This window comes from Haliotis rubra, unplaced genomic scaffold (assembly GCF_003918875.1).
Source record: "Haliotis rubra isolate DU_JTF1 unplaced genomic scaffold, ASM391887v1 Scf1208, whole genome shotgun sequence".
In the NCBI taxonomy this organism is placed as follows: domain Eukaryota; kingdom Metazoa; phylum Mollusca; class Gastropoda; order Lepetellida; family Haliotidae; genus Haliotis; species Haliotis rubra.
Window position 1 is genome coordinate 138,378 of NW_025765124.1, and position 25,994 is coordinate 164,371.

At 38.9% G+C, this 25,994-nt stretch overlaps 1 protein-coding gene and 1 long non-coding RNA gene across 2 annotated transcripts; both read right to left on the minus strand.

Annotated features, from left to right (window-relative positions):
• Nucleotides 1–17: 17 nt before the first annotated feature.
• LOC124264716 (NXPE family member 3-like) lies at nt 18–14,856 on the minus strand. Its single transcript, XM_046699495.1, has 5 exons — nt 14,748–14,856; nt 12,295–12,981; nt 11,156–11,208; nt 9,446–9,636; nt 18–143 (listed from the first exon to the last, which is right to left on the minus strand). Exons 1-5 carry the CDS (start codon nt 14,834–14,836, stop codon nt 18–20), a joined length of 1,146 nt encoding a protein of 381 aa, XP_046555451.1. The 5' UTR covers nt 14,837–14,856.
• A 2,795-nt stretch (nt 14,857–17,651) lies between these two features.
• Nucleotides 17,652–21,114, minus strand: LOC124264677. Its single transcript, XR_006895216.1, has 3 exons — nt 21,102–21,114; nt 20,797–20,806; nt 17,652–17,770 (listed from the first exon to the last, which is right to left on the minus strand). It is a non-coding gene; the product is annotated as an uncharacterized LOC124264677 (long non-coding RNA).
• Nucleotides 21,115–25,994: the final 4,880 nt, after the last annotated feature.

The following is a 25,994-nucleotide window of genomic DNA, read 5'->3' on the forward strand; positions in this document are numbered from 1 at the left end:
CTATTCGTTCAGTGAGTTCAGATGAGACTGTTGCCATGGATACTTGGCGGATGTGCTACTCCGATCTCCTGAACTGTAACCATAACCCTTCTGTTGATATTACTGGTGTACAGGAAGAACATGATTTGGGTGATGACATTACACTGGAAGAATTGAAACATGCAAATCTCAGTGCTAATAAAGGCAAAGCTTGTGGTCGTGATGGAATTCCAGTAGAGGTACCGAAAAACAGTACGGCAATAGACTATTTTCAGTCTGTTTTCGAACTTGTTGTATCCCACAATGTTGGACAAAAGGTGTGATCACTCCCATACCTAAAAACTATACTGGTGATCTCAGGGATCCACTGGCATATAGGGGACTCACAGCTGCATATTAACTGTACTGCTATGTTTCAAACAAAAGACTAACAAGGCACGTGGAAGAGAACAGTATTCTAGAGGACAACCAGAATAGTTTCAGGAAAGGTCGCTCCACAACAGGACAAACAGCATCACTAACTTCCATAACAGAAACACGCAAATCAGAGAGGAAATCAACTTACACAGCTTTATAGATCTCCGTAAAGAGCATGACTGCAGAGACCGGCAGAAGATGTGGACTAAACTGATGAATGTGGGAATTAAAGGGAGGATGTACAATGCCCTCGTATCACTCTACATGGATGTTCAGTGTTCTATGAGGTTGAATAGGAGAATGACACCGTGGTTTGATGTTAAAGGTAGACTCAAACAGGGATGTCATCTATCTCACCTTCTATTTAATTTCTACATCAACTATCTAATCTCATCTATTAATCAGCTAACCATTGGTGTGAAAATCGACGATGTGCTGTAGGAATCATGGCCTATGCCGATGATGTTGTACTGATAGCAGAATCTGAAAACTACCTGAACATTTAATAGGAATATTTGAATACCTGGTTTGAGAAAAACTATATGACTGTTAAGAGGAATAAATCTAAAGTTGTACACTTCAGGAGCAAATCCATTAATCGAACCAACGCGATCTTTCCATGCAGCAGTAAGATATGGTTTAAATATATTTGTTTCTGATACATTGTTCAGAAACTGGATCGGCAAACAAACAAAACGCTCATATTAATGCCTCTCCTGACAAAATAACATTTGTACGACTTACATTTCATAGCAGTATTACAAAAGTACATGATATCATAAATACCATTTATCATACAATATACATGAATATGAACATCCACACAGTCAAATTACTTTTAGTTCTGCAAGGGGCCAGATGAAAACTTAAGATTGATTAAATCTTCTTGAAGTGGTAATACAGTTATGTACAGATTTGATAATATCATGATTTATAGATCTAGGTAATTCTAAGTTACCATACAGAGTGTCTTTTATGTTATATCCATATTTGAAATAAAATAAATCGTTTCTTATAGCATCATTATTGGGACACATAAAAATATAATGGAGTGTGTCCTCAAAGGCAGCACCACTCGTTTGTCGCATGCCCGGGTAGAAGCGCGTGAAATCATGATCGAAACTCGCCGGTCATGAAAATCAACGATACTTGATGTGTTACAACACTGATTCGTCGATCGACCAGAAAAGACACAATTCTTCGATTCTGCAGGGTTCAGATGCGACAGGAACCGTGAAGGTTCGGGTTAGAATATTAGCCTTCAGTAACCCACGCTTGTCGTAAGAGGCGACGGACGGGATCGGGTGGTCAGGCTCGCTGACTGGTTGACACATGTCATCGTATCCCAATTGCGTAGATCGATGCTCATGCTGTTGATCACTCGATTGTCTGGTCCAGACTCGACTATTTACAGAGCGCCGCCATATAGCTGGGATATTGTTGAGTGAGACGTAAAACTAAACTCACTCACTCACTCACTGGCTCGTCCGCCTCTTTCTGTAACTGTCAACAATTAAACTAACGGGCAAAAGAAACGACACCAAGTCGAAATCACTGATATTACAAAACGACACACCATCATTGTGAAAAACTGCTATTACAAAGAGACTTGAACACCATTGTGAAAAAGGAAAGTGAATTTTAAGAGCATCGTTATCTTTTGCCCTTTAGTTTACTTCCAAGAAAATAGGTAGGCCAGACCAAACCATTACGATGTGGGCACGGGGGTGCAGCACCACGACACATAAAACAATAGGCTGGTTTCGGTCGTGTGTGGTTGGGCATATAAAACCAAGCTCTTACGTATTAAATTATTGCATTGACTAAATAGGCAATATATACTAGGCAGCAAAAGAAACGTCAGTTTGGAATTTTCCTTGGCAGAAACGGATAACTGTAAACCCATTCCTTCCCAAACTCAGAATGGAACCCAGGAAATGTTCTCAAAAATGCAACCTGATCTCGGAGATTGTACGGTGTTTTCCATGTTTTTCATGCAACTCATGCTGCACGTACTGTTCACAAGGACCAGCCCTATAAAATGCTGCCCAAAACCTGGTTGAAACATTCACATTACAACGTCAGCAGGATGCCCCTTCTCACGACAGCTCAGAGGAACCAGGCGCTAGGAAGACTTGAAGCTGGCCACACTGCACAAGCCGTTGCCAATCACTTCCAGGTCAGCGTTCGGACCATCTACAGGCTGCAGCAACGTTTCCGGACCACCAACACTACAAATGATCGCCCCCTTACTGGCAGACCAAGGGTGACCACAAGAAAACAAGACCGCCATGTTGTGCGACAGCATGTACAGAATCCCTTCATGCAGGCATCCGAAACAGCACGCCCGACAGTGGGAACACACAGTACTGATTAAGTACGCCGACGTCTTAACAGCGGGAACCTCCATTGCCGTAGACCTTACCGTGGACCTATCCTCACCCCTCGTCATTGGCGTGAACAGCGATACAGGCAATGGAGAACTGTTCTGTTCACAGATGAGAGTCGGTACTGCGTATCAACTGCAGATGGCAGAACAAGAATATGGCGACGACGTGGCCAGTGTTACTCAGGCCAATGTGTTATGGAAAGAGACTCATAGGGAGGGGCAAGCATCATGGTATAGGGTGGAATAGGACTGAACGAGAGAGTGTGCCTTGTGGTGTTCCAGAACCTTGGTCCAGGGAGAGGAGGCGGCATCACAGTGGTGCGCTACATCGACCAAACTCGCAGACAACACCGGAACAACATCCTCAAGCATGATAACGCCCGGGCCCATACTGCCAGAGCTACATAGGACTTCCTACAGCAGAACAGTGTCAACATTATGCAGTGGCCAGCCCCTAGTCCTGATTTAAACCCAATTGAACATCTTTGGGATGAAATTCAGAGGAGACTGAATAATGTCATACCAAGACCGAACACAGCTAATTTATTGCGCCAGGCCTTTCTCAGAAAGTGATTCCAGGTGCCAATGGCCTTCATCAATCGATCAAGGCAGATTGTTTGTAACTAACAGGAAACCTACTGTTGAAAGTCAACATAATTAGACTGTCTTGTTAAAGGATGTAGCTGTGAGGGTGCAGAATGGTATAAGGGGCGTAACTCTTACAGGACTAGATGAGATGAAAACTACACAAGAGAACTTGTGTTTCTTTAGTCTTGTATTTACTAAGGTCTCATGTCAGTAAATATGCATGTTGTCTGTTACTGTGTATGACCTTGAAGCCAGGTAGATGTGTGTATAATTGGATGTTATGCCTTTCTCTTTGTGAGTTCAGCACCATTAGCTTACAGCCTTGCCAATTATGTTAATAGTGTGGCTTTTTTGTTACACTCAGCATATACTTATATATACTTCGCCCCAACTTCACGTTTCATTCATATCCCAATTGCGTAGATCGATGTTTATGCTGTTCATCCCTGGATTGTCTGGTCCAGAGTCGATTATTTACAGACCGCCACCATATAGCTGGAACATTGCTGAGTGTGGCGTAAAACTAAACTCACTCACTCATGTTAAATTCATGCTGAACAACGGTACAAGAATCTGAATCAAAACGTCTCATTCACGTAATAAAGAAGTTGTTATCCATAAAGTCTGTCCATATTATCGTTTTTGAATCGTAATAAAATAGTGAAGATACCGAGTGTTCGCACAAAGGCTTGCGTACATTGTATCATGCCTTACGTCAAAAACACTTGCAAAGGCAAGTCAGTCAAGATGTACAGACAGAGCAGTGGTGGGTGTTATGAGTTACAACCCATTACCGTTTATGAATCACAATAAATTAGTGATGATACCGGGTGTTCTCGAAAAGGTATGCATACCATGCTTCGGCGATTACATATCAAAAACACTTGCAAAGGCAAGTCAATCAACATGTCCAGACAGAGCAGTGGTCGGCGTTATGAGTTACAACCCATTATCGTTTATGAATCACAATACATTAGTGATGATGCCGGGTGTTCTCACAAAGCTATGGACATCATGACTCGTCGATTACATGTCCAAAACACTTGCAGAGGCAAGGCAATCAACATGTCCAGACAGAGCAGTGGAGGATGGTATGAATTACACCCCATTACTTTGGGACAAGATGAGTCACAACCAGTCTGACCACTTCCCTTCTGTGAGTGAGTGAGTGGGTTTCACCCATTATACCCGGGATTGCCGGGGACCTATCACATCCATGAGTCATTTGCCACTGCCAGTGTATGAAGCTCTGGATAAAGTGACCAGGAATCAGGAACAAGGCCCATCTGTTTCAGAGCATAACTAAAATATAGACAAAGGAAACACTGACATTTTCTGAACTTTATTTAAGCAAAAGCACAAATATCATGAGTATATTTTCCAGCCAGTAAGATAGTAATATAAGGTAGGAGGACAAGTAGTAGATTATTATAATTATTATGTTTTACAGATTAAAGATGAAAATGCAGCAATGGAAAAAAATGTTGAAGTAAACAAACTTTAAAAAGAATATACAAAATCACAAATACAGTACAACAATGAACAGAAACACCAAGAAATACTATTAAATTGATAACTGGTGCCATGACACTACATTGCACCTAATTATGTTGTCAACCGTTAAACGTGCAGCAAAAATAGGCACTTATAATACGTTAAAAGTGTCACTATTTCATTATTTTCAGTATACACATTGTGGACTAAAACCAGGCCTAGTTAATACAGATTTTGATCCGCTTGTTATGTCCATTTCTGTAATGATTTGATTACAGTGCCTATCTAATTTGAATTCGTACTGACGTTGTTTTGCTGCTGAGTATATTTTGGTGTTAATATATTAAATAGAAAAATGAACCACTCCCACCACTCCCTTCACGGACGAGCTTAATTCGCCTATCGTGCCATGCCGGATTATGCAGTGTCTTCCGCGGAACGAACAAGTTCGATTTTAAATCGTTTATGGAATATATGCATAAGGTTGACGTCTTTGGGTGGCATTTGAAGAATACTGAACAAACGTTATTGATAGCAACTACTTTTATTACGTGAGTGCAATTTTTCGATACAGATTCTTATACCGTTGTCAAGCGGAATGATACATGTGGAGGACGGGATGTATCTATGATGAATGTAAAAATGAACATAATTGACAAAGCAGTCAGGTGCTGAAGACAGGGAGTTGACAAAAGGAGAGGCTTGAAAGCCAGAGATGACCAAATCAAAGGAGTAGTTTATAAAGGAGATGTTTATACAATAGATTGTTACGTATTCGGTTTCAAATGAAACTTAGAGACTATCAAGTCGTCTAACATTCATCTAATTTACAAACACAGTACCTTTACCGCCTAATTTATAATCTTGTTGTGCATTAGATTTTGTCTTTAGATTGCCTTATCCACGCTCGATTAGTTACAGACCACCGTCGTTTAGGTTGAATACTGCTGAGTGGGCGTTAGACAACAAACAAAACCAACAAAAAGTGTATCGAATGAATGAATGAATGAATGGTTTATTCTCATGAAGATATAATAGTGACATAGAATTTTTTTTTACAAATGTACAGATTTGTTTATGGGAGCTTACGTAGACCGGATTTCACATAATTGCTTATTTTCAGCAGCAGTGCTTTATGCGTACAAGACATTAGGGGTATAAATTCATCTAATGATGGATAATTACAATAATAGTTTGTTAGACGTGAATTTCTTACTTTTCTTAAATGTAGACAATATAAGATGAAGTGAAATTCATCTCCTATTGTAGTTTTACATAATGTACATAATCTATCTTCTTTACTAATATTATACCATCTACCTGTTTCTATTGGGAGTTTATGGTGACAAGACCTAATATAGATAAGCCAAATGCGTACGTTTAATGGAAAGTGTAATAGATAACTTTCAAGGTATGGAGATAACTTAACCATATTATACTAGTGGCCTTAAGTAGAACTTGATTTACATGTCATGTATCCACGCTGATCTGTTTCCAAGGGTTATAATGAATATAAATAAGATATCAGGGTATGTCCTTGCCAAGGGTGTACCCAGGTTTCCTGTCCATTGTACTGCCATTGAATTCATACTGTCGTTGTACAGAAACATGTATTGATTTTGAAACTTAATTAGTTTAGAATACAACTGTTAATTGTGTATCACTTCTTTGCTGTAGATAACCATGGTGATCAGTGGCTTAGGCTCGATTTTGAAGTAAATCGTTACACCCCGGAAAAAGCATGAAACTTTGCACAGTGCTGGGGAATATCATGATACTACATATTTTCGAGGTGTGTCCGATTTTTTGGGGCCAATTTTCTGAAAAGTCCAAGATGGCCGCCGAAAGTCAATGATTTCTACTTCTTACACTATGTGACTTTTCCCCGCTGGATTAAAGCAGAACACCTTGCACAGTGCTAGGGAACATCATGACAAGACATGTCTTTTGGCTGTTCCAGATTTCCGGGCCTATTTTCCGAAAAGTCCAAACCTCTATGTCCAATAATATGATTAATAATATCTGTTACCACTAAACATAAATCTTGTTTGTTATATTTCTTGAAAGTATACTGTTAAAAAAGGGGTACGCATAACCGAGATATGTGTTGTGAAAATGTTGTATTTTCAAACATGTATAACTCGTCCACAAATAGACTTTAGTACATGAAATATTAGATCAGTTTAGAGGAAGGAAAATGTCTATACAACCAAGTGAATAATTTTTGATAACGGAGACGTTGAGCACAATGGTGACGACGTAGCACGGCTGTTGTGCTCCCACCCGTGGCAGTACGATCACGCAAATGTAGTACCCGGATGTACCGATCTTGGGCTGCAGTGGTTACTCGAAGGCTGCCTGTACGGGGACGGTCATTTGTTATACCTTTTTGGTTGTAACGAGCTGCAAGCCGCGATATCGTGCTCAGACTAACATTCAGTTCCCTGGCACCAGAAGACTGGTAAGCTCCAGCTTGCATTCTTTCAATGGCGATGTTCCGTGTCGCAGCGTCAAGACGTGGCGTAGTGATTAGACCTTTAAACTCCTTGAAAACGAATGCCGATTTCCGTAAGTAATCTGATTTTTATAGCCAGACAGTGCATGCTCTTTGCTGCACATTTTCAACTGGAAGGTGATTTCTGTTGTGTTGTGGCGATGCCTTTTCAATCCTTGTAACAAATCTCATCAAAATCAACATTTTCAGGTAAAGTCGATTTTTTACTTGTGCAATTGTGTAAAATTATGTTATCAACACTTTTGTTACATATTTTGATGATTGTTTGAATACAATAAGTAATTAAAATATTCTAAAAAATACAAAACGCCTATGCGTTTCCTTTTTGGGATAGTTTGTTAGAAATAGCCCTTTGAACGGCGAATATATCTCACATATTGCAACAAATTTGTTATAGTCAGTCACTATTCTGGGTGGACCTCAACACTCTTTGATTGTTTGCGGCCATCTTGGACTTTTCGGAACATAGGCCCAAAAATAGGACACACCCACCAAATTTGTTCATCATGATGTTCCCAAGCAATGTGCAAGGTTTTCTGCTTTAATCCAGCGGGGTAAATTCACTTAGTGTTAGAATTGGAAATCTTTGATTTTTGGCGGCCATCATGGACGCCATCTTGGGCCTTTTGGAAAATGAGCCCCAAAAATCGGACACACCAAACAAATATGTTTTATCATGATATTCCCCAGCACTGTGCAAAGTTTCATGCATTAGTATCTATATTCACCCCTTGCCACGGCACTAAAATGAGTAGTTTAAAAAAAAAGTACGGTTTTTCTGACAGTTGCTAGACAGAGTAGCACACTTCTCGAAAAAAGAAGCAGAATGAGTGATTGGGTGAGTGAGTTTAGATTTATATGGCACTGAGCAATATTCCAGATATATGGCGGCGGTCAGTAAATAATTACGTCTGGACCAGACAATCCAGTGATCGACATCATGAGCATCGATCCAAGCAACTGGGACACAATGACATAGACGCAGAATGACAGTACGCACACGTGAATGAATCAGTTCACTAGTTAAAGCAGGTCACCGTGACATAAACGCCCCAATCCACTTGTTAGTGCAGTTTGAGAAATACTAAAAACATCCACAATCAAACACTTGTCTCTTGTTGAGTTGGGCAAATCCTAAATGTAATATACAGTTAGTATATCAGCCCTGTCTGTAAAAATATTTTCGATTCGTTGGAAACACAGTTACTACTTAGGCGATATTTATCTACTGCAGGCGGCAAGCTTGTTATATCAATCACTAATACAGCATTACAATCAGTAGGTCGTGAGTGGAAAGTAATACGAGGTAACGCGAGACAGTCACAAACAACATGACCATATTCATGGGCGGATTAGTACAACAAATAACCGTTGTTTGTATGTAAAGTATGAAGTTTCAGAAAACAAAATAATTCCTTGTTTTCCACGATACGTCTAAGGATGAAATGAAATCTTCACTTTTCACATACATATCCGAGAAAATTACGAATCATCGTATCTATCAGTTTTTCATCTGGATGAACACTGGCACTCTCAATAGAAAGTAGCATTTCCCAATAGTCGAGGTAAATTACACGGTCATACAGGTTTACAAACTCTTGTCTAATAATTCTGTCATATACAGGGCCCCACATTCTACCAAACGTAGATACAATTTTTGTCACTACAAAATAGTGAGGTCCTTTAATTGCAACTTTTATACCTGGCGAACGCATCAATAATCGTTCTATGGCTTGTTTGATGCGCTGTAATTGAGCCCTGAACATATGTACAGGGTAGAATAGGAAATGGGCATATAGATGAATGAGCACAATGTCTCTTGAACCAGAAGGTATTTCATCCAGATGAACAAATGATGGTCTAAGGGCAGTTCTATTGGCATTGTCAAAAGTCATTGGCAGACCGTGCGGAGACCAAAAGACAGTATAGTTAAACCTCTTGCTGTACGCCTCGGAATAGGAATACCACTTGCCCGTTGGTTGAATTTGCTCTACCACTTGCTTTGGACCTATTCTCCAAGTAAGATTCAGATGCTTGTAAAAGAATGAAAACCACTGTCTGACCGTCGAATCACCAAACATTCTGAGAGTTCTGTTGGCTAGGCAGCGGTTGTAGTCCTTAACACTGACGTCGATAAAACACTCCAGGGGATGCCAGGTGGAGTTATAAAAGAAGCCTACAGGTTTTGACACCCAGGAATTCCGGACACTTGCCCTGCTGCACGGAATCTTTGCCGACAGCGATGTGTCTTGCGCTGAAACATTAGGTAGTTACATTTATACATGCATGGTATAAATTTATGAATGTTATGTAACTTACAAGCCTGTTGTAATTTAGACAGACAACTGGACATAGTAAGTTGTGTTTTCGTGGTGTGCTCACACCAAATTGTTCTTCAAGTATACAAATAGTGGCTGAAATCAGTTGTGGATGATGTCAAACAATTCACAAAGTCTGACAATCCGATACGCTTCTGTCGTCTCGTATGACGAGAATGCTTGGGACATACACACCGAGAGCTCAAAAGAGAAGAACGTGGATCGTGTGGTCAAGCTGAGTGGCTTCATGGTCAAATCAGTGTCAATATATGATGACAATAGGCATTTAATTAGTGAATGAGTTCAGATTTTAAGTCACATCGGCAATATTTCAGCCATATCGTGACTAAAAAAACAAGTTATAATCTCATAATAAATAACGAGAAATTGTAAAACCCTGTCAGTGAAGGACAGTAAAATAACTAGATTATCACAGATTTCAATTTAAAACTAGTAATGAACTCTAAAACATCTTAACTATATATGACAATACAATATAAAAAACAGGCTATAGATTGCCAACAACTGAAGGTAGATCACCATACTAGGGACCATGGGAACTTACAGTACACTTGCTTCCTGTATGGACCCTAGCTGGATTTACATCATCCCTTCAGCTGTCAGCAAGGTTATACAATTTAGCCATAAATTAAAATAACATATATTATACAGTTAAAAGTAATGGTATGTGTAAAATAACTTTTAATGTTTTGGGATTTACGTACCCCCACAAGAGGACAATAACTTCATAATGCTTCAACCCCCTGTGAGGAGGGCTTTTCTGTTGTCAGTTCTAGCCAGGCATTAAAGTTCAGATTTACAATAACAAGGCCATGCTTTTCAATAGTCCGTGCTGACAGAAACTGACAGATCTTTTCTTAACCGAACCTAAGGACATGAGGTCATTCTAGCGCTAAGGCTGTTTTGTGCAACGGTGTCATTCCTAATACAAGCATAATAGTCACGCACATTCATGACTCTAGAGGACTGTCTTTCTTCAAAACAGCAAGCAAACATCAAACTCTTGAATCAAGACGTTAGAGTCCAGGAGGTGTCATCATTAATTTAATAACTTTTGAAGATTCATTATTTCCTATTGAAATGTAAATTAAGACCAGATATGTTTTTCTGTAAGTACCCATATCCCTAACAATGCATATGATTTTGTTCTTAAAATGTGTTTCTGCAGATTTCATCCTTGCTGCTAACAATTTGCTTCTTGGGACAGTAAACAGACACGTACGCGAAGTGGTTTAGGAAGAGGGTAAGTGTTAGGGTTACATATTTCACAAGGAACTGTTACGTATGTATTCGCATTCAAAGAAATAACAGCCTTTGGGTTTCGCCTAGTCTCTCAACAGTTAAGAGATGCAACTTTTTATATAGTATGAATCGTCTTGTTTAGGAAGACTTGATATAAGTTAAGCCTATCAACTGAATATACAGAGAACATACCAGTTGAAATATTGACTCGGACAACATCAGGAAGAATCTGTGGGCCGGCCGATCTGAAATCATTAATTATGGTTTGGTTCAAGCAAAATACATATTGGCGTCTAACAATTAGGCACTTGTAGTGTACTATGTGTCTAAGGTCATTGTAACAACATTTTTCATTCAATATCATAATGAGCATTGTGGCTCATTTGTACATGGTACCAGATAAACCTTTGGGTTATCACGTTAGAGTCGTTCCCAGCATGGTGGCTCGGTCCTCAGGAACTCTGTAACTCCAGTATTCCACTTCATTCGCTGCATTTGAAGAAAAACGTTACAATCCTTTAGCCATCAACAAGAAATTTCTATGAGTTGATTCGATTGTACGACTGTCTGAGAATAACTGTTGACTAGTAAAATGAACGCATCGGTGCATCATCCATCATAAACACATGCAAGAAATTGTCAATTATTCCAGTGAAAAACAGCAACATGGGGACGTATGGTATAAGTCGAAATAAGGAATTGCATCGGACATCAATATGTAATTGAAACGTCAAATTAGGAAATGTCCTCCATATGTGACCTGTGAAGATTCGGGTTAGAATTAATCTTCAGTAACCCATGCTTGTCGTTAAAGGCGACTTGCGGGGATCGGGTGGTCAGGTTCGCTGACTTGGCTGATACATGTCATTGTATCTCATTAGCGTAGATTGATGCTCATGGTGTGGATCAATGGATTGTCTGGACAAGACTCGATTATTTACAGACCACCGCCATATTGCTTTAATATTGCTGAGTGCGGCGTAATACTAAACACACTCACTCCTCCATATGTCCACCGTAAAACGTTTTGAAATCTTGTAATCGTATCCGAACAGCTTCTGAGCAAAAGTCATATGACATTGATACAAAGACATTGTTTTATCTCAAATGTTGTAAAAGAGTTACATCACAGGCTTGACATCAACAATTGCTTTGTCTTGATTCCATTGGATTCACATCGCTATATACTTTTGTTATTGCTGGTTTTAAATAACAAATCAATATCTGTCATTGTTCTTCTATAATAAAATACTGAAAATAGGAATAGGTATCAAGTCTGATTGAAAAAACAACAACAAGAAGTAATTGATTATTTCAGGAGTGATACTTACGAAAAATACCATTTGCTGCTATTCTTTTGATTTAATCCTAGATGTTCCAGAGAATTGACACCTGTCCAGTGGTCGCACTGAATTCCTCTCCTCTTTGGTCTGTCACAATACAATGGAACACCGTAATGTTTATCTGTTAAATTACAAGCTTTGCCCTTGTTCAGTAATCTGCTTTCCATGTGCCCCGGAGTAGTCTCTGTTAATGTAGTTGTATTAAATAAGCATATTAGAATCTTTCCACGGTATCCTTGTCTAAATTCCCTGTTTGCAAAAGCCATTTTTGCTCTGGAAGCCACCATTGCTGCACGGATGACAGCTTGTCCGGTCCACAAGATGGGCAGGGTACCAGTATATGTCCCGTTACCATGGTCAGTAACAGTTCCGGCTGAGGCTGCTCCTTTTCCTTGGTCTCGCATCCATACAATGAGCATGTCTCCACCTCGGGTTTTCGTTCTGTTCTTGTGGTCGAATAGTACAATCTTCACTGTGATTGTTTCATTAAGTCTGTACACAAGTGTAGGATGGACAGCTGACATCTTTGAGGTTGTTGGAGATGCATGCCTATTTGCATCATCGATTTCGACATCACTTATCACAGGGCCTTCTGTGGTGATATGCATTTCCAGTCCATGGCTTTGCCTTTGATGTCCAGTTCTTGAAGGGTAAGGCTGTCGTAAGATTTGAATCCTGCAAGATATCATGTATAGCTGAATATGTATTCGTATCATTTGGTGCGGTGTTGTATACAGCAAAGCACTGCTAAACACTCAAACAGTATGAAAGTCCGTAAGAACAGAACCAATCCATTGTCCAGCAATCTATTTCGCTTTCAAAGAGCATCTATTTTACCAGTGAGGATGTCAATTTCCCAATGGCAGTTTTGCAGTACCATCCAAAATTTCCGAAAATTGTCAACATCAATCTTTAAAAATATGTAAAATATTGCAAGAATCATACAATCAATGCGCGTGGGTCCGTATTTCACTCCCTAACGATGGCGAATATGGAGAACTGTGGCAAGACAACCCTATTTATCACAACTAGTGAGTGAGTTTAGTTTTACTCCGCACTCAGACATATTCCAGCTATAGGGTGGCGCTCTGTAAATAATCGATTCTGGACCAGACAATCCAGTGATCAAAAGCATGAGCATCGATCTGCGCAATTGGGAACCGATGACATGTGTCAACTAAGCCAGCGAGCCTGACCACCCGATCCTGTTAGTCGCCTCCTACGACAAGCATGGGTTACTGAAGGCTCATTCTAACCCGGACATTCACGGGTGCCATACTAGGGGTGAGTGAGTGAGTGAGTTGAGATTTAAAGTCGTATCGGCAATATTTCAGCCATATCGTGACTAAAACTAGTTCTAAATTAATAATACATACATGTAATATATTAAACCCTGTCAGCAAAGGACAGTAAAACCATTAGGTTATCACAGATTGAGTTAAAACTAGCTAGCAGATATCTTTAAAAGTACAAAACTATTTTTGGACAATACAATGTAAAAATGGGCTATAGATCGCCAAAAACTGAAGGTAGATCACCATACTAGGGACCATGTGGGGTTACAATACTCAGGCTACCTGCATGGACCCTAGCTGGACTGGGGATTGTAGTAAATTTTAGCCATCATTTAAAACAACAATTATTCTACGATTAAAATAACTTTGTAGGTCGAAATTGACTTTGAAAGTTTAGGGACTTACGTATCCTCTCAGGAGGACAATAATTTTACAATGATTTAATCCCCTTCGAGGATACTGGCTCTGACAATCTAAGTTGCCTCTGACCATCTAACTTAAACTCTACTAATATTCAAAATCAACTATCTACACAATATCAAAATTTATCAGTTAAATCAATTCCTGGTAAAAATCAAAGAATTAAATGAGGAGCAACATGATTAAAAAGATCGCCGCATGATGACCTCTTCAAATCAGGACTGACAACCCACTTGAGTGTCCTACTTCCTTTGCATCATATCACGGATGAAGGATCTAATGACTGCTCTGTAATCGGAGTATGAGAAGTGGTGTCACAGATTTGTTGAGTTCTGCCTTAGCAGCAAAATCGGCCTTTTTGTCTCCTAACAATAGTACTGGAATCTGGAGAAAGTGTAATCCCAAATATAACGTATGTTAAATGCGTTGGTCCATAAAAAAATGTGTCTGTGTCAGACATTCCACTGACTGACGTAAAAAAATATCGATCCGTGACACTGAAATACCACATCGCACTGATAACCGAGTCTGAACTTTCAAACGTCAGCTCGTCCGTCAAAAAGTCAGTCATGAGATCAGTTCTTGCTCATGTTGACCCAGGAGAATGGACTCAATTTGGACTCTCTGTGTCCTGGCTCGGATTTGGCTGGCAGTCCCACAGCATGTATAACTGGTTACCTTGTTCTGGGGTTGGCTGAGGACCTAGCAGAGGCATGTCATACTTACTTATCAAAATGTCTCCATGATACAAATGAGGTTGCGACGAAAAGTACAACTAAGAGACAGACAAATCTGGGATGTGGAACACTCAACATCTGAAACAAATTCGAAATTGAAATTCAAAGGGCTGAAAGTAATATGAGGCTCTGAAGGTCACCTAGAAAGTCAACCAGTTAAAAAACCCATCCACCAACAATGTTCTCAGCATTGCAATTCAAATACTTTTGTGTACATATTGGGTACAAATATATTAACAAATATGAATCAAGTAAAATAATTTTCCACAATCTATGTCCACAATAATAATCTGTCCATTTATAGTTATCTGTGGGAATCAATATGTGTTAATGTTCCATTCTTTTACCGGCTCGGTTGACACTGCTACAAAATCAGACGGTATTACCCAAAAAGGCGTACATTAGACCGTATTACCCGAGGGAGAAGTTTACAACGTATTTATCTTGTCGCCACGTTAAATGCACAAAATATCATTTAATTTCATTATGAAGATCGATAAGCTCGCTATTGATATTTATTTTCTCATTCAACTATCTCGAGACGTATACAACTCATAATATTTTCCTCTTCATCATATCAGTTTATAAATGCCACTCAAAGAAGTCTTTAAACGGTTTGTATATTTTGTAAATCTCAGACAACTCTATGGTTGATGGATCACTCACTTATTCGGTTTATCGACCCGTACTTTAATGGCAAGAATTTATGGATGTCACCTTCTTTATTTTGATGGACACGACATTTCGGAGTATATTAATTCTTTCTCCTTCTTCAGGTGAATGAAAGACTAGAAAACACACAGCTACATATGTGCATGTGAAACAACAGTGAAGAGACAAAAAGGGAATACAGTAGTTAATTAGCACTAATAGATCATATGTATTTTCTCTTTTTAAACACCCCACCGCCACCCCACCCCCACCCAAAAAGCCAAAACAATTGTATCTCACCGAGTGGGATGACAAATGTCATTTTATAACTGGCCGGTGCTAGTACATCAACATTGTACATATTATGTGCCTATTATGTAACGACATTTATAACCTTTAATCATTGACAGTAAGGCCAATATTTTTTATATTCGTAGTCATCATGAATTTAGGCTTTTGCAAGTGAGCTCCTGAGTATGTACTGTTTATTCCTGATTTCGCGGTAAATGAAAGGTGTGTGCATAGCGGCAGTCGAGGCCCTACGTAATAGAGTGTGTTCTAAAGTGGATTTATTCACGTTCGACAAGATGTTCTGACCAAGTACCTGTAATGGTGGAGTTAGAAAATTGATTGTGTGACTTCCGAAGTCTGTGGAAGGAGACACTCAAATACCATTCTGCTAAATCCTAACGATGTTGGTTGAAGGAAATGGACAGGTATATTGTTCTGTAATCTACGACCTGTTTTACCTTGCGGAGAAGTCTCTAAACGTTACCTATCGTGTTCAAAAGTTCTGCCCTCGTCAACAACTGTCGTCTCGTCATCACCAGGGTACTTATAAGCAAATGGCGTCAAAACACCTGCTCTGGAGCATATATTCATTCGCGTAGTTTTTCAAAACTTCATTTTACGTCATTTTATAACGTTATGTCCCAATGTAATAACAACGTAGCAAATTTACGTTAAGGAAACATTATGCTTTGGGCTCCTCGCAACGTTACAACAACTTAATGTCACAACTTGGAGTTTTCTGTAAACCTTTTCGCTTTGCGATTCTATATTCACTATTCAGCTACAGCATCAGAAAACACACGACCAAAACAACATGCAAAGTGACGATTACACATTGAAGTGAATTTCTGCTTGGTTTCCTTCGTACTGTTCACTACTGGGGAAACTATTCAACTATTAACGTTAAAGAGAACGTTAAAACAACGTAAAATACGTTAGCATCAAATAACTTTAACCTTGTGGCGACGTGAAAATGATGTATGACAACGTTAAGCTACAACGTTTTGACAACGTAAATGGGAGTCCACAGAATAACGTTGTGACAAAGTGATTTTTGTAGCTGGACTGCTGCCTATGTTTATAGCGAAAAGAATGTAAAACAGTGGTGTGACCATTTTTACAGAAGGAATCACAGAAAGGAATACAGGAAACAAATATCAGACAGGATCTCGGTCTTCCAATGTTAACTCTTCTTACCTTCGGCCGTATTTATAAAACTTCTCAGAACTAAAAGTTACTCCTAAGTGTAGAAAATACTGAGAATTTTGTGAAAGTTTCAGAATTTTCTTAAGACCTAGTTATAAAGCCTCTGTACTCTTAAGAGTACTCTTAGAGTGAGAAAATGTAAAGAGTCATCACAGAGGTCTACCTAAGAATTTTCTTAACAAAATGGCGGACGTTAGACAACGCAGCCGTCACCTCAGACATTTTCGAGAACGTAAGGACTTTTCAACTTTTTACCATGACAATGAATTAGTCAAACGATTCTGTATTGATCATATATGTGACAGATTTGGTGAGAGAATCTTTGCAATCACCCACGAAAAGAAAGTACGCTATAGCACCTGAACTGAAAATTGCCATCACCTTAAGCTATTTAGCAACAGGTAAAATGCAAATGTGCAATGGAGATGACTTGGGACCGTCACAGTCCACGGTCAGCTGTGTTATCAACGATACATTGAATACCTTGACATCGCCATCTATCGTGAAAATATTGAAAATAATAGAAGAGTGCTCAGCCAATCAGAAAGCGATATTTATGTGTCAGGTAATACATACATACGTACGTACGTACCTACACACATACATACATACATACATACATACATACATACATACATACATACATACATACATACATACATACATACATACATACATACATACATACATACATACATACTATACCACCCATTTTCTCGTCGATGTATTAAATAAACAACATAATTAACTTTGGAAAGTCAACTGGACACCGGTAGTGTGATATACAAATTTGCTTGTCCGACAGAAAAAGAACACTGGACTCGGACGTCGGGCAATGGGTTATATCCACCCCTGCATATAGATCTACACTTGTGAGATCACATCTCCTATAACTTTGTGAACAAGGAATTTGTGTATATTACCTGAAATAATTGAGGCTTGATTAGTGTGCATAAATTGAAATTGAAATATTTTATAATATAAACTCAATTTTGTTTTCTTGAAAAAATTAGGGTTTTTTTGCTCAACAAACCAGCATGATAATGTACTCATTAAAAGTCTACAATCTTACTCAAGATGTGATTTAATAAGAGTAATAGGGGTAACATAAGTACCAAATCTCGGACTCGAGTACTTTGAGGTGTATTACTCGACTTGTGACCTTGTATCCGATTATTTTTTTATTATGCCTTGGTTGAAATTAACTTGTTAAGCAGGATATCAATTTGTATTCATGTTTAGTTTGGCTAACATCATGCGATACACAAATATAACTGAAATACCTGTTATGAGAATCTCTTTATATATATATATATATATATATATATATATAGAGAGAGAGAGAGAGAGAGAGAGAGAGAGAGAGAGAGAGAGAGAGAGAGAGAGAGAGAGAGAGAGAGAGAGAGAGAGAGAGAGAGAGAGCTTTGAAGTCATTCTAAAATATATTTATATTCCCTACAATACATGTTCACCATGACTCAGAAGCCATGCTTACAAGTGACCACTCTTCATTGTCTATAAGTCATCTGGGGTAATGAAACACTTATGATGTTATAAAATTGTAGCTTGGGCTTTTGACTTGCTCGAGCAAGTTAAAACACAAAGTGATCAGTGCCCAGGTCGGGAGTGAGATGAGAGGTTTAGCCATGTCGGCCAGTTAAACTGACTTTCTGGATATGCCATGTCGGCTTGTAGTGGATTTCATTTCATGGATTTATGTGTATTTATTCTGAGGAATGATGGAACAAGAACAACTGTTTATCGAAAGTAAGATTGTCACTCTTGTGATGTTGTTACAATGGTATGGTTACATGGGCGAAATGTAAACAACGACACACCCTATTTTCATCACCGACATGTGCTTTGACATTTCGTGTCAGCCCGCAATTGTCACGAAATCGTACACATAAAACATGGATCTGAATGACCATATTGGTTGAATATAGTTAGGATCTCTATTTTAGCAAATTTGATGACGAAAATATCGCCGATTATGTCCCGTGTCTTCCATCGTTTCAGGGTAGGTTTAGCGGATATATGTTTCGATCGCCTTGTGAAATTACAACTTGTTTATTATTATTCATTTTAAAATGCCGGGTGGGACAACTTAGGAATGGCCAGCGAGTCCTAACTTGACACACAGAAGGAAGCGACCTACAAAGACATATTTTATATCATTGGAAAGATATCGAGGAGATGAACCCAAAACGCTCATGTGCCAGTGCGCTCACGTGTTCATAAGGTCACAAATTGGCTCTGAAAATGCATTTCTGCAGAAATTTCTAGCAGAATTTATTTTTTCAGCAGAAATTTGTCGCAGATTTTTTTTTACCGCAGAAATTTCTGGCAGAAATATTTTTTCCCGCAGACATTTCTGGCAGAATTTTTTATTTCACTACCAGAATTATTTTAATTGAATAAGATTAGACACCATCTTTGGATAATTTAATATTGACTTTCTTTAAATGATGTTGTTTTCTCCTGTAAACAACTTCAAGATGGAGGGGAAATGGTTCCCAGAAGTAGATCGCCGCACAAATCTTACAAGGCATATCTTAACATCTTATCAAGACGAAATGAAAATAAAAAAAAATTGGTGATTTCTTTATACATCGTGTATTTGACCGTCCTTTCACCTGCACTAGATAATTCGTGACACACCTGCATGTGGGTCACTTCTTGTTTATTCCAGGTAATTAGCAATCAGTGTGATCAACTGACCTAGCTCTGAGTTGCTGGGCTTTGGGGTTATTTGCATCAGAATAACAATGACAGATTCGTGATCAGAAAATATATACACTTTTGTTATTACCTCCAAGACCAGTTTAAGGAATTTAAACAATTCATATCATTATGATATCATTAGATGTTTTGGTTCAGTTCTGTGTTCGACATATTCGATACACTATGTTTCAGGTGTACGAGGCCAGATGAAGTAGGTTGTGCATATATACACATTATAGAACAACGGTATGAACAGCAATTATGATTGTATGTTTCATTGGCATTCTAGCAGTTGGTATAGGATGCGGCTTCTTAATAGCAACTTCTTGTTCATTGCATATAGCAACGTGTAAGGAGCGCTGTGAATGTAGTGACGGACGAAGGGTACTATACTCAGTCAAAAAAGAAACTTCACAAAATGTAATTTGAAAAATAATGAATATTTTTTCTCTGATGATACATCTATGTATCCGAAATGGGATCCCTATCTTTTGATTCTAAAAAACGTTAGCAAAACCCACTCAAACCCATCCATTCGTAGTGCAAATGACGTTAGGTCCAAATCAGGTTTTGTACGTGCAGTCAATCACGTGATCGTCGCATTGAAGTTTTCTTCATATGCACGTGTTTGCATTGGACTCAAAAATTGAAAAAACACTTTGAAATCACAGTTCTAACGGTACTTGAAATGCCACGATTGTCCAATGTGCAACGTGAACGTGCCGTTGGCATGTTGCAAGCAGGAAGATCAGTTATTGACGTTGCAAGAGCAACGTGATGCAGCCGCCGTACTGTGTATGACTTGCGAGGTCGTCTACAACAAACTGGCACCACTTCTGATCGCCCAAGGTCGGGTCGTCCACGTGTGACGTCACGATCAGAAGACTTTCAAATCGTCCTACGTCACCTACGTGACAGATTTCTGAACGGTATGCCCAATGTTGTGTACAGGAAGTCGACAGATTCGGGGGCGGAAGTTGCATGGTTTGGGATGGGTTTCTGATGGAACAACCGTTCCCGACTTCTGGTCATCCGTGGAAACCTCACAGCTGCTGCTTACCGCGACCAGGTGCTCACCCCTGAACTCGTTGCTTTCATGGCGGCTCATAGCCCAGGTCTACAGTTCCAGCATGATAATGCTCGGCCGCATACCGCGATGTTGACACGAAATTTTCTCTCTCTCAACGTCATGGACTGGCCATCGAGGTCCCCTGACCTTAATCCAATAGAGCACGTTTGGGATGCACTTGGGAGAAGGCTTCGTGGTCTTAGGAACCAACCTCAGAATTTGCAGGAACTTGGCGATGCCTTGCAAGAGCAATGGCGCAAAATCCCCAACCACGTGTTCACAAGCATCAGGCAGTCGATGAGGAGACGATGTTTGGCAGTGGTGAATGCGCGGGGAGGCCATACACGATATTGAACTGAGAAATTTCGCAATTTTATTGTTGTGACTTGACATTCTGTGTACCCATGTTTTGGAACGGCGGTGCAGCCTAATGGAATTGATTATGGCACTGTCAGTGTATCGAGTACATCACACAGATCTCAGCAATGAAATAATAACAATTTAACCATCTTACCATCTCTTGTTCTTTTATAGAACCTGTCCTCGTCCAATTATCTACCCTTTGCTATTCAAGTACACGATGTTTGTCGCAGCATTCTATAATTCTAATCACTTGGTTGTTGTCACCGTTAGCTTGACCATGGTGTGAGAACCTACACAGAAACGTTGTTCTATGCAATTAACAAGAAGCTGATATCAATAAAACCGTATGATTTATGCTGTCGCATTCCTGGGAAATTAGAGACAATTGTGAATGTAGAGTTACCACTGACTTTTTATATAAAATTATGTTATTCACCCTGGGGTTTCGTACAAAATATCGTGTTAAATTGTTGGAAAATATTCCAGTCCTAATGATTCATTCACCCACATCTCTTGTTTTTCCTAACACTGTCGTTGCAATAAACAACCTATAAATTGGTTTAAACATGTTTTATATTTCAAAGAAGTCTGGATCGGCAAAAGAGCTTAACTTGCTTATGAAAATATCTCTTCAGGTAATGTGTTGAAACGACTGGTTTGTGCACACAGATAGTGCTAAACATAATGTACCATTGCACAAATGAAATGCATAAAGTCAGTATTTTGAAGTCAGTGGTCCAACAAACTATAATGTCTACGTTCTATCGAAAAGGTATCGGAATTTTCTTAGATGAAAATGCTGAATGAAACTTGATGAATACGTTAGGAAAGAGCTACGATATATACCTGCAAAACGCAGAGGTTGTTGGAGATTTTTATAGTACGTAACAGTATTTGGTCATAAAGTGAAATGCTTCTCACCCATTGCAGCGGCGTTGCAGCTGAGCAGATGAGCTGCTGTTCAGTTATCAAGTACTCACAGTAACATGTATCTGTGATTTGCCGACTTAACGAATAGAGATATTTTTACCATCTGCCTGAACGGTCTCGCAGGATGAACAACGCGTTCTTCTTTGCTAAACTGCACACTACACCAGACACACACCGTTTTTGCACACATTTTTTAGAAAGGTTATTGGCGTTGCAAAACAAACTCAATGGTGTACACATCCACCCAGACCTCCCTCCCCGGACGTCAGCGCCCCACTGGGTGTTCACGTAATCTGTTGTAAAGCGTATCAACATCCCAGGCTAAGGCCCAAAGTCCAAATATATTGCAATTTCAATGAACATAGGACTGGTAGTTAAAATATTTATATTTGGATTTGTCTAACAATGCCTAATTGATGTCGACATGGATTTAGTTTTTAAGCAGCATCTTCTCTTGAAACACATAAATCCTACACTATATGTTATATTATGTTCTGCATTTGATATCGTTTAGATATATTATCAATCCATTGCGTAAGTCTCCTCGATGAATTTTCACATTGTTTTGTCACTGAACAACACGCTCCATGCCGTTGCTACCGAGATCATAATATAGGTATTATCTATTTTATGATTTGTGTTGTAATACGAATTTGAAGGAAACGATCGATTTTTTATACAATAATATCATGAGAAAATAAACCAATCAGGAATTAAAGACATCTGTCGACCACCATATGATTTTAGAGCCTCACGTGAGTGACTTACATTCACATCGTTCTTTCAACACATTTTCGCTTCATGGATGAAACGTCTTTATTATTTAGGATGCGACGTTTCGGTATAGATTTCTTATACCGTTGTCAAGCGAGACTGAGGTGCTGTAGCATATTTATATATACATCAACATGGATTCAGCAGTTCAAATCCGCAGGACACAGGCTCTTCATCAACAGAGATGAAGGATATCTCATCCCATCTGCATACAATGAACTGATAGCAACAACTTAGTAGAGCATTCCAGCCTTGTGTATTTTCTACCTCTTGGACATTTGACTTCCTCCTGTTGTCACGGCTTTATTACCACTATCCTATAGTCGTTGTTTAATACACGACATGTTATATAGTTGTGGTTGTTAATGCCTACATGTTGCTTTACTTAATCCCTGTAAAGTCTGATCTGTGCAAAGAGTGGGCACCTGCTCCTTTTGATAATTATGATTACCCCCTCTTTGATAAAGTTTTGTATCACTTGTAATGAATGATAGTAACCCTTATCGTAAATCACCCAGCCTCCCATTCATGCATAAAATTCTCTTTTTTTTATCTTAGTTATGTCAGTGATGTGACAATTCTTGTGACAACAGATATTTGCATGAACACGAAGCCGTTGCCTACCTTTTCCTGTGCCACATCTGCATGGTATGCCGGTTGATATTGTTATTTTGAATCGGCAGACGATGCACACCTGTTGTTGCTGCAGGACAAGAAGTCGACCAGCCTATATAAGGCAAGGAATCAATAAGTATGTATTCCTAACTCATATAAATTTTTAAACCCATAATACAACTACTTTTCATCTCCCATGTAAAAAGGTAGTCATAGTCTTACTCGAAAGACTATGTGGTACGGGAACCATACACCCATTCCAAAATACTTTTTATCTGACCTGTAAAAAAGTAACCATTGTCTTACTCGAAAGAGTAAGACTATGGATACTTTTTACAGGGGAGATAAAAAGAAACCATAGTCTTACTCGAAAGAGTAAGACTATGGAGTATGGGGTCATCCTATATAAGACAAGCAATCAATATGTATCTATTACATTTTTTCTATCAACATTAGAGTGTCACATTTAATGAAGTCAAATCGTATCAAGTCCCTCGATGTATGAAAGGTGTATGTTACGGGTTAGATTACACAATACTATATCTATTACATCATCTTATGTTTAACATGAAGGATGTTTGTCTATTTAGAGAATTGTTTCACATATAATATCATTACTGTGTTTGTAACTTTATGATATGTTTACAGTACATGAATTGAAAAAGCAAGCACGAGACCGTGGACTTCGAGGTTATTCTCGTATGAGAAAACATGAATTACTAGATTTATTAGGTTTTAAGTATCAAAAACCACCAACTGTGAAAGAACTAACAAAGCAAGCACGTGAACGTGGAATGCGAGGTTATTCTCGTATGAGGAAATCTGAGCTCATTGAATTACTGAAAGAACAAAAACCTATAGAATTACAATTCACGCCTACTGAGCATGCTGTAGGGAAATATTTGACAGGTTGGAAGATGGAAGTTCAAAGAAACATAGATGTTGAAGACATAAAACCATTGGTATTTGACAAAGTAAACGAACTGAAAGATTTAAGAGGTATTAAATTTCAACTCACGTTAAACATGACACTAGAGAAACATCAGTTGAATGAAACAACTGAATACACCAATGTTTACTTCAGAGGTAATCAAGAAGTTACAACGCAACCAGACACTATCAACTCTTCTATAGACAAATAATTAGAAAAAATGTGAGAAACACTAGAACATTACACTAATATGGGTTCTGGTTGGGTTGTTGACAAGATTAATATGGTCTACCTGGATATAGCAAACTATATACCGTTGAAAGGTGGATCGTACTTACCCCTTTCTGAGTATTTCAAGAAAAAACAAGCTATGGTTAACGTTAAAAACCGAGACAACAATTGTATGAGGATAGCGATAAGATCTGCTAAATTTCCAGTTGAAAAACATTCCGATAGACTTTCCAGTTATCCAGAAGATGACGGGATCAACTGGGAAGGTATAGACGAACCCACCCCCATCTCTCAGATCCAAAAACTAGAACAACAGAATCAAGACTTAACCATAAACGTTTTCGGACACGAAGGTAAAAACGTAATAGTACACAGGATAAGTCCTTTATTGTATAAGGATTGTCGTAAAATGATCAATATATTTATGATCCAACAAGGTGAAAAATATCACTACACATGGATAAAGAATTTCAGCCGACTGTTGTACAATCAATCGAAACACAGGGAAAAGAACCACTTTTGTGAAAGGTGCCTTCACGGGTTTTCTAGGGCTGATCTGCTTGATTCGCACAGGGTTGATTGCCTAGGTGTGGGGGAGACAACCGCACGAATAGAGATGCCGAGAGAAAAAAACAACATCTTGAAATTAATCAACCACAAAAATCAAATGCCAGTACCATATATATTATCTACCCCGACTTCGAAGCTAGCCGACTTCGAAGCTACCATTAAGCCAATAGATACAGTAGCTCAATCCACTAATCAAAGTTTCACACAAAAAGTACAAGAGCACGAAGCGTGTAGGTTCGGGTGTGGTCGTTCGTTGTGATGGTCAAACTAACCCTCCAGTTATTTATAGAGGACCAGACGCGGCTGAAGAATTTCTAAAGCGTTTACAACACGAAGAGAAAATGATTATTAAAAAACTATGTAACAAAACACCAATGCGTATGACCCAAGCAGACCGGGAAGCCCACAACAAAAGCACACATTGTCATGACATTGTGTGCTGTAAACCTCTGAATGGTGATTCAGTTAGAGATCACTGTCACATTACTGGTAAATACAGAAGTGCGGCTCACAATGAATGTAACTTGAAGCAAAGAATAAATCCTAAACTTATTCATATACGAGTGGTGTTTCACAATCATCGCGGGTATGATTCACACTTGATTATGCAAGCTATTGCAAAGGTAAAAGGCAACATATCCTGTATCCCTAACAATATGGAAAGATTTATATCCTTTTCGCTAAATGGGTTGGGATTCATAGATAGTGTTCAGTTTCTGTTGTCGTCTCTAGACAGCTTGGTCAAGGCTAATACCCCAAACGACGCAGCTGTAACTAATCGTTACACAGAAGAGGAAACTCGAGCTTTGCTGTTACGTAAGGGTATCTACCCATATGAATACATGGATGACTGGTCTAAGTATAATGAGACACAGTTGCTT

Coding starts and splice junctions, on each gene's coding strand:
- LOC124264716 (XM_046699495.1), bottom strand. CDS start 14,836: ATGTTGAGTGTTCCACATCCCAGATTTGTCTGTCTCTTAGTTGTACTT. Junction 12,982..14,747: donor TCATGGAGACATTTTGATAA/GTAAGTATGACA, acceptor GATATCTTGCAG/GATTCAAATCTTACGACAGC. Junction 11,209..12,294: donor AGCAGCAAATGGTATTTTTC/GTAAGTATCACT, acceptor TAATGATTTCAG/ATCGGCCGGCCCACAGATTC.